The sequence below is a fragment of the Vombatus ursinus genome, unplaced genomic scaffold, assembly GCF_900497805.2.
Source record: "Vombatus ursinus unplaced genomic scaffold, bare-nosed wombat genome assembly UNPS02014890.1, whole genome shotgun sequence".
Taxonomy (NCBI): Eukaryota; Metazoa; Chordata; class Mammalia; order Diprotodontia; family Vombatidae; genus Vombatus; species Vombatus ursinus.
In genome coordinates this window covers 865,942-879,939 of record NW_020954668.1, presented here as the reverse complement: position 1 = coordinate 879,939, position 13,998 = coordinate 865,942, and the positions used below count along the sequence as shown (strand labels likewise).

General features: G+C 42.6%; 1 protein-coding gene across 7 annotated transcripts in view; it reads left to right on the top strand.

Annotated features, from left to right (window-relative positions):
• The first annotated feature begins 5,356 nt into the window (after positions 1–5,356).
• Positions 5,357–13,998, top strand: part of MTA1 (metastasis associated 1) — a 219,929-nt gene continuing 211,287 nt past the window's right edge. For 6 of the 7 annotated variants that reach the window (XM_027842825.1, XM_027842824.1, XM_027842823.1 and 3 more), the window contains exon 1: positions 5,357–5,421. In XM_027842825.1, coding sequence (XP_027698626.1) covers positions 5,394–5,421 — 28 coding nt within the window. In that variant the 5' untranslated portion in view covers positions 5,357–5,393. Of the gene's footprint in view, positions 5,422–6,094; positions 6,117–13,998 lie in introns of those variants that run through there. The other variant, XM_027842822.1, reaches the window with a different exon arrangement.

Sequence of the window (13,998 nt, the reverse complement as noted above, 5' to 3'; positions counted from 1 at the left end):
ATCTATCTATCTATCTATCTATCTATCTATCTATCTATCTATCTATCTATCTATCTATCTATCCATATATTTTTTTCCCTCCAACTACCCTAATACTGACAAAGGTCTCATGAGTTACAAATATCATCTTTCCATGTAGAAATGTAAACAGTTCAACTTTAACAAGTCCCTTATAATTTCTCTTTCCTGTTTACCTTTTCATGCTTCTCTTGATTCTTGTATTTGAAAGTCAAATTTTTTATTCAGCTCTGGTCTTTTCATCAAGAATGTTTGAAAGTCTTCTATTTCACTGAATATCCATTTTTTCCCCTGAAGGATTATACTCAGTTTTGCTGGGTAGGTGATTCTTGGTTGTAATCCTATCTCCTTTGCCCTCAGGAATATCATATTCCAAGCCCTCTGGTCCCTTAATGTAGAAGCTGCTAAATCTTGTGTTACCTTGACTATGTTTCCACAATACTTGAATTGTTTCTTTCTGGCTGCTTGCAATATTTTCTCCTTGACCTGGGAACTCTGGAATTTGGCTACAATATTCCTAGGAGTTTTCCTTTGGGGATTTCTTTCAGGAGGTGATGGATGGATTCTTTCCATTTCTATCTTACCCTCTGGTTCTAGAATCTCGGGGCACTTTTCCTTGATAATTTCTTGAAAGATGATGTCTAGGCTCTTTTTTTGATCATGGCTTTCAGATAGTCCAATAATTTTTAAATGATCTCTCCTGGATCTATTTTCCAGGTCAGTTATTTTTCCAATGAGATATTTCACATTGTCTTCTATTTTTTCATTCTTTTGGTTTTGTTTTACAATTTCTTGATTTCTCATAAAGTCATTAGCTTCCACGTGCTCCATTCTAATGCTTAAGGACTTGTTTTCTTCAGTGAGCTTTTGGACTTCCTTTTCCATTTGGCCAATTCTGCTTTTTAAGGCATTCTTCTCCTCATTGGCTTTTTGGACCTCTTTTGCCATTTGGCTTAGTCTATTTTTTAAGGTGTGTATTTTCTTCAGTATTTTTTTGGGTCTCCTTTAGCAAGCTGTTGACTTGTTTTTCATGATTTTCTTGCATCACTCTCATTACTCTTCCCAGTTTTTCCTCTACTTCTCTTACTTGCTTCTCAAAATCCTTTTTGAGCTCTTCCATGGCCTGAGAGCAACTCATATTTTTTTGGAGATTTTGTATGTAGGAGCTTTGACTTTGTTGTCTTCTTTTGGTTGTAAGTTTTGATCTTTGTCACCAAAGTAAGATTCTATAGTCTGAGTTTTTTGACTCTGTTTGCTCATATTCCCAGCCAATTACTTGACTTTTAAACTCTTTATTAAGGTAGGGGTCTGCTTCCAGTGTGGAGGGTGTACTGTCCCAAGCTTCAGGGGTTTTGTGCAACTGTTTTCAGAGCTACTTCTATGGACCTGTAAATTTTCAGTTCTTTCAAGGTGGTATGATCTAAGGAGAGGTGTTTACTCCTTTTCTGGTCTGTGCTCTGGTCTGTGCTCTGGTCTGTGAGTGACTACAAGCACTCTTTTCTGCCTTGGAACTGTGAGGAGGATTTCCTCTCCATGGCCACTGCAAGTTCCACCATGCCAGTGCTCCTCCTTGCCCCAGGACTGTGACCCATATCCAAGCACAGGCAAAGCAAGAGAATCCTGCCTCAGCACCAGCAAAGAGATCCCTGCAATCCCCCTCTGATCAGCAGCTTGATCCCCCCACGGTCTGTGGGCTGAGACCTCTGGAAGCAGCTGCTGCCCAGGGGCTGTGCCAGGACTGAGGCCATGCTCCTCTCTCACCCAGGAACAACAGACCTTTCCACTGACCTTCTAAGTTGTCTTTGGCATTTGTGAGTTGAGAAGTCTGGAAACTGCCACAGGTCCCCTTGATTCAGTCACCTGAGACTGGCTCCAGGTTCACTGAGGCATTGTCATTGCCTGTGCACCCATGCTGGACTATGCTCTTCTCCCAGCACAGTACAACAGACCTTTACCATCAACTATCTAGGGTTTCTTGGGCTGGAAACTTGTTTCACTCTGTCTTTTTGTGGGTTCTTCTGCTCTAGAATTTGTTTACAGCCATTTTTACAGGTATTTGGAGGGGTTTGGGGGAGAACTCAAGCAAGTCACTGCTTTTACTCTGCCATCTTCAGCTGTCTACATTCTTTTCCTCCACTCTCTCACCATCAACTAATTTTTCAACCCTTTATAATCTGGCTTCTGACATAATCACTCCACTGAAACTGCTCTTTCCAAGGTTACCAGTGAATGTAATAATGTTCTTTTTTCAATCCATATCCCTCTTGACCTATCTGCATTAGATACATATTTTATAGAAAAAATTGAAGCCATTCAACATGAACTTCTCTCCTTTTTCTCATCTCCTATCACATGCCTTCTGCCAGTATATACTCCTTCATCTGTCTTTAAAAAAAGAGGTGTCCCTCTATCTGCAAAAGCAATCCCATTTCATCCTGTCTCCTCCAACAGACTGCCAGTTCTCTCATCCCTACACTTTCATTTATCTTCAATGTCTCCCTCTCGACTAGTTCCTTCCATACTGCTTACAAACATGCTCACGTCTCCATCATCTTCAAAAAATCCTCACTTGATCCTTCTATTCCTGCTAGATATCATTCTATATATTCCTGCCTTTTGTGTTTAAACTCATTGAGAAAGTAATTTACAATGGGTGCCTTCACTTCCTTTCCTCTCACCCTCCTCTTAACCCCCTACAATCTGGTTTCCAATCTCATATTCACCAGTGATCTCCTCATTGGTAAATCTAACGGTCTTTTCTCAATAAGCATTCTTCTTTACCTCTCTGAAGCCTTTGACACTATCAACCACCCTCTTTTCCTTGATTTCTTTTCTCTCTAGGTTTTTGGGACACAATTCTCTCCTGATTTTTCTCCTCCTACCTATCTGACTGCAACTTGTCTAAGCCCGCTTTGCTGGATCTCTCATCCAAGTCATTCCCTGTAACTGTAGGTGTCCCACAGGGTTTTGTCCTGGGCCCTCTTCTCTTCTCTTTTTATACTACTTCACTTGGTGGTCTCACATGATTTTTCTCATCAGATAGGTATCCAACTTTGACCTTTAGTTTTGAATCTTCAAATGCCTTTCAAACATCTCAAACTGAATGTCAATAGACATCTTATATGCAACATGTCCAAAACAGAACTTATAGCTTTTCCACTAAACTCTTTTCTTATCCTAACAACTCTTCTTTATTATTGTTCCCTAACACTTCCCTATTACCACCATCTTCCCAGTGCCTTAGGCTTGCAGCAATCTAGGAGCTATCCTCAACTCCTTACTGTCTCTCACAATCTATATCCAATCTGTTTCCAAGACCTGTCCATTTTACCTTTGGAACATCTCTTATATATGTCCCCTTCTCTTCTCTGATATTGCCACTACCCTGGTACAGGTCTTCATGACCTCACTTTTGGACTCCTCCAATAAACTGCTGGTGGGTCTGCCTGCCAAAAGGCATTCCCATTTAGGTTCTTTCTACACTCAGCTGTAAAAATGATTTTCCTAAAGTACAGGTCCAACCATGTTACCCTTCCCCACCATCCCCCATTCAAAAAACTCCAGTGCTTCCCTATTACTTCCTGGATCAAATATGAAGTTGTTTGGTGTTCAAAGTCCTTCACAACCTATCCTCCTCTTTCTCACCTTCCCAGTCTTCTTATACTTTATACTTCTCCACTTACTCTTCAATCTAGTGATGTTTGCTTCTTTGCTTTTCATGAATGAGACACTCCAAACAAGATACTCAGCTCCAGGCGTTTTCTTTGGCTGTTCTCCATGCCTGGAAATTCTCTACCTCCTCATCTCTACCTCATGACTTTCCTAGCTTCCTTCAAGTCCCATCTAAAATCCTATCTTCTACAGGAAGTCTTTCCCAATTCCTCTCAACTCTAGTGCCTTCCCCTTGTTACGTATTTCCTACCTGTACATAGCTTGTTTGTATACTTTTGTTTGCTTGTCTCCCACATTAGCTTTCGAGCTTCTGGAGGTCTGTGACTTTTTGCCTTTCTTTGTATTTTCAGTGCTTACTGCAGTGCTTGACACTGGAGCTTAATAAATTCCTATTGGCTAACTAGAGGTCTTTGAGAGACTGGATCATCACCTATCAGGGGCATTTCAGAGGGGATTTCTATTTCTGCCCCAGATAGAATCATACATCTTATGAGGTCCTTTCCACCTCTAAGATCATATGATTCATAAGTTATGAATTCCATGGATATTTTCCTTCTCAAATGTTCCCTCCTAAATCATCCTTAGAGGAATGGGAGAGTGGGTGGTCACTAACCTAAGTTTAAGGTGAAACCTAAACCTCCTTACTCTTTGAAATTAATTAGACTGGCTAAAGGGATTCTATATTTTCTTTTCTTTCTTTAAGATATCAGTTGCTAATATGACAATGAATCTTGCTTTGAGAATTGTGTTCCTCTCTTAAAGTCTTAATTAGATTCTCTCTTGGTACAGTATTATATTTGATCTTATTCATGCTTCATTAAGCTGAGCTCTGTGAGGTCAGGGCCCCTTTGTTTTTTTTCATCTTTGTCTGCCTCAGGGCCCCAGCACAGGGCCGAGCACCCAGCATAAAGAACTTTGCCCAATGAATGAATGAATTTTGAGAGGCCATGCACACTTGGCCTGGCTCGGTCTGTCCTTTCCTTTCAGCCTGGAGAGCAGAGCTCTCCTGCCTGCAGGAGAGACCCCAACCACAGACTTGGCACAGGCGGGGGCACACTGGAGGCCCCAGCCTTTGGCAAGGTAGGTGGAGTTGTGGTTGCTTTCTTTGTGTCTGCCTGTTTAGGGGGAAAAGGAGGGAGAGAAAAGAGAAGGCGGGGGTGGGTGTGGGGGGAAGACAGACAGACACACAGACACAGAGACAGAGACAGTGACAGAGAGCGAGAGAGCGGAGCGGACAGAGGGTAGGGGAAGGGAGGGGAGAGAAGCGGTAGGGAGAGGAGAGGCCAGGGAGGCCGGGAAGAGGGTAGGGGAGGCGAGGAGGGAGGGGCAGGAAGAAGATTGAGGAGGGAGGAAGGGGACAGTTTGTGGGTAGTGGACAAGCAGAAGCTTGAGGTGCTGCTGGGAGCCGGCCAGCCCACTCCCATGGGTCTCTAGGGCCTCCCCCTCCCCTTGGCCTCGGGCGGCGGCGGCGGCGGCGGCAGCGGCGGCGCCGGGTGGACCAAGCGCGGCCCCTTTAAAGCGTCCGCCCCCGCCCCCACCCCAGCCGATCGATCCTCCATTTTCCAGCACATTTCCCCCACCTGGAGGAGCCGCCGCGCCACCCTGCGAACCCCGAGCGTCGGGCCCGGGCCAGGCCAGGCCAGGCCAGGCCTCTGAGCCCCCCGTGCCGCGCTGCGCAGCCGGAGCCCGAGCCGGAGCCCGACATGGCCGCCAACATGTACAGGGTCGGAGGTGAGCCCCCCCGTCCTTGTTGCCCCGGCCGCCCCGCGGCCTCCCGCCCCAGCTTCGGGCAGAGCCCGAATCAGCCCCCGACCCAGCGCGTTCTCCAGCCAGGCCGGCCCCGACCTGCCCTGGGCCTCCCCCGCGCTCCACTCGTCCCAGCCCCAGGTTTGCTGCCTTCCCTCCCCCGCCCTCCCTACCCCGGCCGCTCGCCCGGCCTGGATTCCATTCGCCTCCTCTCCCGGGTGGCCCCGCCGGGCCTCTACGGCCAGCGCCCAGCTCCTCCTCCCCTCCGCCCTGGGCCCCAGCCATCGCTGCCCCATCCCGCCTCCTGTGCTGGGTCTGAAGCCCGTACCCCCATCCCAGGCCATCCCGCTCCCATCTTAGCCACCTCCCTGGCTCCATCCTGAAGGCCTCGGTCCTTCCCGGGCCCCTCAGTCTCCCCACCCCCCGGGGGGGCGAACATTCGGCCTGGCTGTTGAGAATGTTGGGGCTGGGGGAGGGAGAGTCAGGGAGTGACTCTGGGTGGTCGGAGTGAAGCTGTGGATGTCGCCTGGGCATCTGTATCTTATCTTCGGAATGAGCTGGTCTGCCCCACAGCTTTATGAATATTATGGGGGGGGCGGGGAAGCCGGGGCGGGGGGGATATTTGATACCTGCCAAAGTTCGGAGCTACGGCTAGGGCTAGAGTTGTTGGCATATGAAAGGTAAGAAAGTGGCAAGGCATGGCATGGGCGGGGAGGGGGGTGGTGAGGGTGCTTCGGGGGTGTTTTTTTTTTTTTAAATAATTGTGTGTATAGGCTGCTTTGTAGTGATCTCATTTTCATTGAGTGATGGAAGGGAGATGTAGGGAGACCTAGGTAGCAGAGAGAATGGGATCTGCAATGGGGACAGCACTACTACAGTACTTTCTTGGGTCTTGGCCTTTGGGGAACCTTTTGGTAGGGAATGGATTCTTTAGTTTTAGTGGTGGGGTCAGTTGATGTTGGGAATTTTTTTGGGGGGGGGAAGATCTTCTTTTTTCCAGGAACAGGTTCTCTTAGAATCATTTTCTAGGTGTGAAGCTGGGAAGGATGGTAAGGTCTGTCTGGGAAGGTGTACTGAGGAGCAGAGGGAGTTCTTATCCATTTTGTCTTGTTTGTGGTAGATAAGGGTACAGGATAGGATTGTCCATTGGGTTAATGGGGAACTTTAGGATTGCTTATTGCCCAATTGGGAATATTTCAACTGCCTCTGAAGCTTTAGCTGATATTTAGACTGCCTTGGAATCATGGAGATTCTCCTTAAAGTGATTTCCAAGTATAAAATGAGCTACTTCCTACATGAAAGTCCAGCGACACATCTTGTTGAGTTTTGTAGATGACATGGGTAGTGCTTGGTGGCTTAAGTTTGGTAGTTTGCTGAGGAGGAATGGGGGTGATGATGTGATACCCCTGAAAGAGCATACCTTCTCAAATTTGAGGAGTTCTCTGACTTAGATTTCCAGTCATTTCCAACAGCAGTGAGTTAGGGTCATCTTTAAAGATGGTGTTTAAAATGTCACAATATATTTTTACTGGTCTCAAATTTGTACTTTCTTCCTCCAGCCAGTTTGGGATCCCACCTCTTTGATGATGTACTTTTGGAGAATGATTCTGCTAATATATATATGCTGTCTCGTTCTTCACCCTCCTGTAAAGCTCATAGGCTTTTTCCCTGCATGTCTTCTGTAGTCTTCCTTTGTCAATAATTCTTATGAGTTGCTTCCCCTTTGATTTGCCTTTGAAAGCTCAGGTGTTGGGTCAGAATTGTTGACAGTGCTCGTAAATGTAAGTACTATGATGCAAATAGACACTGGTGCCTTGTTTAGTGACTTTAGTAGTAGGTGGGCTATGAAGGGCAGGACATAAGCAGATCCTGAGGTCTCCTGAGAGTTGGGGTGGGACAAGTACTCACACTTCTCCAGTTCCAGTTCCCTGACTTCATGCTTCCTGTGGCTTCCACTGATCATAGGAAGCCCAAAGGAGCATTTAGGGATGCCAGCCATAGAACTCCTGATTGGGCTTCAAAGGTTGGCTGCCCTTTTAACTCATCTTCCTACATTTTGGGGAGAGGTGGAGGGTGCATATAGCACGATGTGCTAGCAAGTTTGTTCTTATGTTGCACAGCTGTGTTTCTCCACCAAGTTTTGACATGGGTAGAAATTTGAACTTCAAACTCCTCACACAAGCTTTCTAAAACACTTGGTATCTCCACTTTGTTTCTTCTCTCTTTTTCCTTTACTCTTAGTAATCAGGCTTACAACCTCCTCATTCAAGTTAAATAGCCGTATCCAAAGTTACCAGTGACTTCTTAATTGTCCAATTTTTGATATTTTTTTCTCAGTCCTAATTCTTCTTAACCTGTCTGTTGTATTTGATGCTGCTTATTACCCCTTTCTCCTGGATATTCTGTCGTCTTTAGCTTTTTGTGACACTACTCTCTTGGTTCCCCCCTCGTCTAGCTGCTCTGCTTGTCTTACATCTTATAATTGGGTGTTCCTCAAGGTTCTGTCCTAGAGCCTCTTATCTACTTCTATAGCTTCTGTTGGTAACCTAATCTTAGCTCTCAAGGTTTTAACTATCATTTTTATGCAAATGACTCTCATTTTTATATATCCAACCCAAGGGTCTCCTCTGAGCTTCAGTCTCATATCATCAGTTGCCTTTCAGAAATTTCAAATTGGATGGCCTGGAGACATCTTAAATTCCATGTCTAAAACTAAACTTATTATCTTTCCCTTCATCCTTCTCCCTCTTCTAGACTTCATTCTGAGCCACCACTATCCTTTCAGTCTCTTAGGTTCATAATATTGGCATTATTCTGGACTCTCACCCTTCCTTATCCCATAAATTAGTTGTTATTTCTACCTTATATTTTTTTACATCTGACTCTTTCTTCTCACTAACACATTAACCACTTTGGCTTAGGACTTCATTACCTCTTGGCTAGGTTATTGGGACAACTTCCTAATTGGTCTTAGTACATTGTCTTTCACCATCTATCCTATGATACTACTCCCATAATAATGTTCCTTAAGCACAGATCTGACCATGTAATGCTTATACTAAGTCAGCCTTATATAGCTTGCAGTTGCCTCTAGGATGAAATCTAAACAACTAGTTTCAACCTGTCTTTTTTCAGCTTCATTGGACATTATTCTGTGAAATCAAACTGGCCTTCTACACAGGACATTCCATCTTGTACTTCCATGCCTTTACATTGTTATGCCTGGAATGCACTCTCTTTTCACTTCAATTCTTATGGGGTTTCTTGTCCTTTAAGATGAGGCTCAAACATCATCTCTTCATGAAGCTTTTCTTGGTTCCTCTCTCCCCAATTTCTGGTGCCTTCCCTCACAAAACATGTTGAATTTAGTTATTGAATATCTACTTTATGTTATATGTATTTTACATTTTATAGTCTGTATACATACATATGTATTTCTTCCATTATGATGTGCCTACAAGTCTTCGCAGGCATCTCTGAAAATTGCGCTTTAATTGACTTATAACACATAATATTCTATTACATTCATATATCACAATTTGTTCAGACATTTCCCAATTGATGTTTGCTCCCTTAATTTCCTTTTTTGCCACCACAAAAAGAGATGCTGTAAATATTTTTGTGCATATGAGTCCTCTTTGATCTCTTTGGAGAATAGGCCTACTAAAGGTAATCTATTGGGTTTTAGGGTTCCTACGCATAATGTAGTAACTTGTGAGGTATAGTTCAAAATTACTTTCCAGAAGGACTGGATCAGGGTACAGTTCTACAGCAGGGCATGAATTTGCCTTTTTCTCTGCAACATCCTCCACTGTCAGTTAGCCCAGTCTGCTTTGAAAGTCTTAAGAACTCTGATCAATGAAATGACTAGCCCAAGTTCCATAGTACTGATGATGAAGAATGTTACTCACCTCCTAAGAGGATTCAGTAAGCATAATGAGAAATACATTTTTGGACATGACCAGTGTTAGAATTTGTTTTGCTTGACTCTACATTTTTGTTACAAGGGTTTTGTTTTTGTGTTCTCTTTTGTAGGAGGAGAGAAAATAAATGCTTATTTAATTTAAAAAAATTAGAAAAAAAAAGAATGCAAACTGCTTGCAAGTAGAAATTGTTCAATTCTTTGTTTTTGTCTCCCTAGTGCCTGGCATATATGAGGCACTTAGATTTATTGATGAGTATTACATTTGTCCTCGGAAGATTCTTGTAGGTACAGCATTTTCTGAATATGGGGAAACAGAGGTTAAGCAGCTGTCTGGTTATGAAGCTGATAGGTGCAAAAGTGAGACTAGACATTGACTCTTAGCTTCAGTAACCCATGCTACGGAGCTTGGTAGTAGAACTTTGTCTTTGGAGAGGGTGGAAGTGACTTGAGCGTGATTCTTTGTATTCTGGAGCTACTCTGGCCAATAAGTCCAAAGTTAGCATTGATGGCTCTCAGGTGGCAGGATATTAGGACTTTGAAATATTTCTGAGATTGGATGTCTTCCAGAAAGCTTTCTTCAGCCGTGTGGAGTACTCCCTTTGCCTTCTTCATGCTCACATCATATTTGCAATGTTCAGGAGAGACGGGGAACACTTAATTTTTTAAAAATTAAATTTTATGGGGCAGCTAGGTGGCGCAGTAGATAGAGCTTCAGCTTTGGAGTCAGGAGGTCATGAGTTCAAATGTGGCCTCAGACACATGATACTCACTAGCTGTGTGACCCTGGGCAAGTCACTTAACCCTGATTGCCTTGAGAAACAAACAAAAAAAAATTAAATTTTATTTTCAGTTTCTAATTTTCTCCCTCTGCCCTCTCCACCCCCAGCCACTGAGAAGGCAAGAAAAACAAAACCTGTTGCACATATGTATAGTGATTCAAAACAAATTCCTGCATTAGCCAAGTTCAGAGAGAAAAAGAGAAAACATAAGATTCAATCTGCACTCTTGAGTCCATCAGTTCTCTATCTGGAGGTGCATAGTGTGGGAATTATGGTTGATCATTATGTTGCTCAAAATTTCAAAAGTCTTTTAAAATTTATCGTCTTTACAATATTGCTGTTATTGTTCTCCTGGTGCTGCTCATTTCACTTTGTATCAGTTCTTACAAGTTTTCCCAAGTTATTGCTAAAACCATCCCCTTCTTCATTTATTACAATATAATAGTATTCTATCACATTCATACACCATGACCTGTTCAACTCTTCCCTAATTGATAGGCACCCCCTCAGTTTCCTTGGACCCTCCAAAAAGAGCTATAAATATTTTTATAAATATAGGTCCTTATCCTCTTTCTTTGATCTTTTTGGGTTGTTGACCAAAGTAGCCATATTATTACCCGATCAAAGAGTATGCACAGTTTAGTAGCTTTTTGGATGTAGTTCCAAATTGCTTTCCAGAAGGGTTGAACTAGTTTACAGCCCCACTAACAGTGCATCAGTGTACCTGTTTTGTCATAGCCCCTTTAGCATTTGTAGTTTTTTTTTGTCCTCTTAGCCAATTTAATGGGTATGAGATAGTGCATCAGAGATGTTTTAATTTGTGTTTCTCTAATTTTTGTGATTGAGAGCGTTTTTTTATGTGGCTATTAATGGCTCAGATTTCTTCCTCTGGAAACTGCCTATCCATATCCTTTGACCATTTATCAGTTGGGGAATGGCTATTTTCTTGTATATTTGACTCAGTTCTCTGTATATCTTAGAACTCAGAGAAACTTGCTGCAAAGATTTTCTGTTTTCTGCTTTTCTAATAAGTTAGCTGCATTGAGGAAATGCTAAATTTTAGATTATAGGTATGATAATACTTACAGTAATCCTGCTATCTCTTTTTTTGTTCCTGTTTCTCTCAGACTGACTTAATCATAATAGCCATTTATGAAGTGCTCTAAGGTTTGCTTTACTATTCTTAATTAATCTTCATAAAACCCTGTGAGGGAGATACCGCAGGTGTTTTCCACTTTTTACAAATGGAAGGAACTGAGGCCCAGAGAGCTTTATTGATTAAGTCCCTGATCATTATAGGTAGCAAGTGTCTAACAGAGATTCGAATACAGTTCTCACTTGACTTGAGGGTTAGCCTTCCAGTGCTATAAGGTAGGTTCTCACTGGTGATTGGTGACAAGAAGTATCTAGCTTCTTGGAGAGGTCATAGCCTCTGGCTCATCTAAGAAATAAAAAAGGAGACTTTTTAGGACAGTAGTGTCAAACTCAAATAGAAACATGGGCCATGACACCATACATAAGGATCTGGGGTGGGGGGAGAGAGCATATTGACTTAGAAAACTACATATTAATATTATGTTCATTGTATTTTTATTTTAACTCCCTAATTACATTTTAATCTGGTTCAGTGCACTTAAAAGTGTTGTGCACTACATGTTTGACTCCTGTCATTTAGGACTTTCTTAGTACAGTTAGGATGAGATGTTGTGTGTGTGTGTGTGTGTGTGTGTGGTGTGTGTGTGTGTGTGTGTGTGTTCGTGTGTGTTCGTTTGTTCCTCTCTCTCTCTCTTTTTTTTTTTTTTTGGTGAGGCTGTCAGGGTTAAATGACTTGCCCAGGATCACACAGCTAGTAAGTTTCAAGTGTCTGAGTCTGGATTTGAACTTAGGTACTCCTGACTCTAGAGCTGATGCTCTATTCCCTGTGCCATCTAGCTGCTCTGGGATGTTGTGTCTCTTAATTTGAGGGCAGGAAGCTTGACTTTGGAGCCTTTGACCAAGATGTTCCCCTCCTCACATCTAAGTTACACGGCATATCTTTTGCTTCTCAGCTTCTTAGGAGTCATGATTCCCTAGTTGGCTTCTTTCTTGCGAACTCTTATCCCACATATAGCTTCTACTTCTTCCATACCTGTTCACCTTTGGTACATTGGTTCTTGTCTAGTCTGTCAACACTGGAAGCTTCACTTCCCTTCTTACCCATGCTTAATCCAGTAGTAAGTAATGACTTCTCCCTATCCTTGGCCCTTAATCTTCTCTTTATACCTAGCTCACTTTTAGCAACTCCTGTTCTTTTCCATTCTTCTTCCCTGGTGGTCAAATGCTGCTGGGGGAAATAATGAAACAGTGACAGTGTCCATTATTAATCTATTTCACTGCTATACAGAAGCTAACTCCCTTTTTGACTGCTTATTATCATTCTCTACAATGGCTGTTGGAAACTTTCTCTTTTGGAATTCCCACATTTTACCTTTCCTTAACCTAGAGCAGGGTTTCTTATTTTTTTTATGTGTGTCATGGATCTCTTTGGCAATCTGTGAACCCTTTAGACTCCTCAAAATATTTTTAAATGTAGAAAATAAAATACATGGGACTACAAAGGAAAACACTTATAGAGTTATACGGCCTTTTCAGTTCATTAGTTTCCTTAACTACCATGAGCTACACGAGGACGGTCATACCTTAGATTCACCATAACTGTGCTATTTACATGACTGTGAACCCTAAAATTCTTTTTTTTCTGATCATAATCTTCCATCTTTCCTAGTATTTCTTTTAAACCTTTTCTTCCTCACTGTAAACTCCCATTACTCCATCCTTCCCTGTTCCTTAGCATTTTACTTATACTCTGACTTTACTTTCTTTCCTTCTAATGGCACACTATTCTCTGGCCTTTTATCTTATCACCACTCATGTCTTGTCAAATTTTAACACTAAGTTGTCCTCACTGTCACCTCTTCCTCTCCATCACATAGTAGGCACCTAATAAATGTCTATTGATTTCAAATGTAATTGAATTCTTTCAACTAGATCCACTCAAAAATTTATCTGATCTTAATTAGGCTTTCATGGTTGCATGGCAATCTTTTCAATTTTTCTTGATTGACATTTCCTGCATCCTTAAGCCTTTTTTCTAAAAGCTGTCTATTCCTTAACTGCACCTTTCAGCAAGAAGACTATGCTTCCTACTTTTACTGAGAAAATGGCCACTGTCTGTTAGGAATTTCCTGTTTCCCTTCATCTATAAACCTCACTGTTAACCCCCATTCTCTTTTCATTTGCTCTTTTCTTCCTTCTCTCTTCATTTGCCAACTGGTCTTATTGTGAATTCTGCCCCCTACTTGTGCTCTTTTATCTGATCCCATTCCCTTCTATTTCTTGGACTTTACTCCTTCCTTTCTTTTTCTTTTTCTTTTTTCAGCCAAAGACAAGGTTTATTAGAAGATCCAGCATAATGGACAGACTCTTAAAGAATCTAAGCATTTATACTGCTAATGCAAGGGGGCCAGATTTTAAGAATTTGAGCAGTGGCTAGATTTTAAGAATCTGAGCACCTTAATGGAGACAAGATGGACCTTATATACAGAAAGACCGTGGGAGGGATCTAGGAGTGGTTAAGCAGTCTGCTGGGGACTGTGAGGTAATAGAATGCCAGGGACCTGGACCATGTCCCTGAGGGAGAATGGAGTCTAACTAGGATTAAGGATGGAAAGTGGCCAGGGGGTCATAGGGAGGTAAAACAGTGGAGGGCTAGGCTAGGTTGAGGATAACAGAATTGGGAGATTGGGTATAGCAACAATGAAAGGCCAGTTGATGGGATTGTAACCTCAGGGGAATGCCAGAGATTTGGCTATGTGGGAA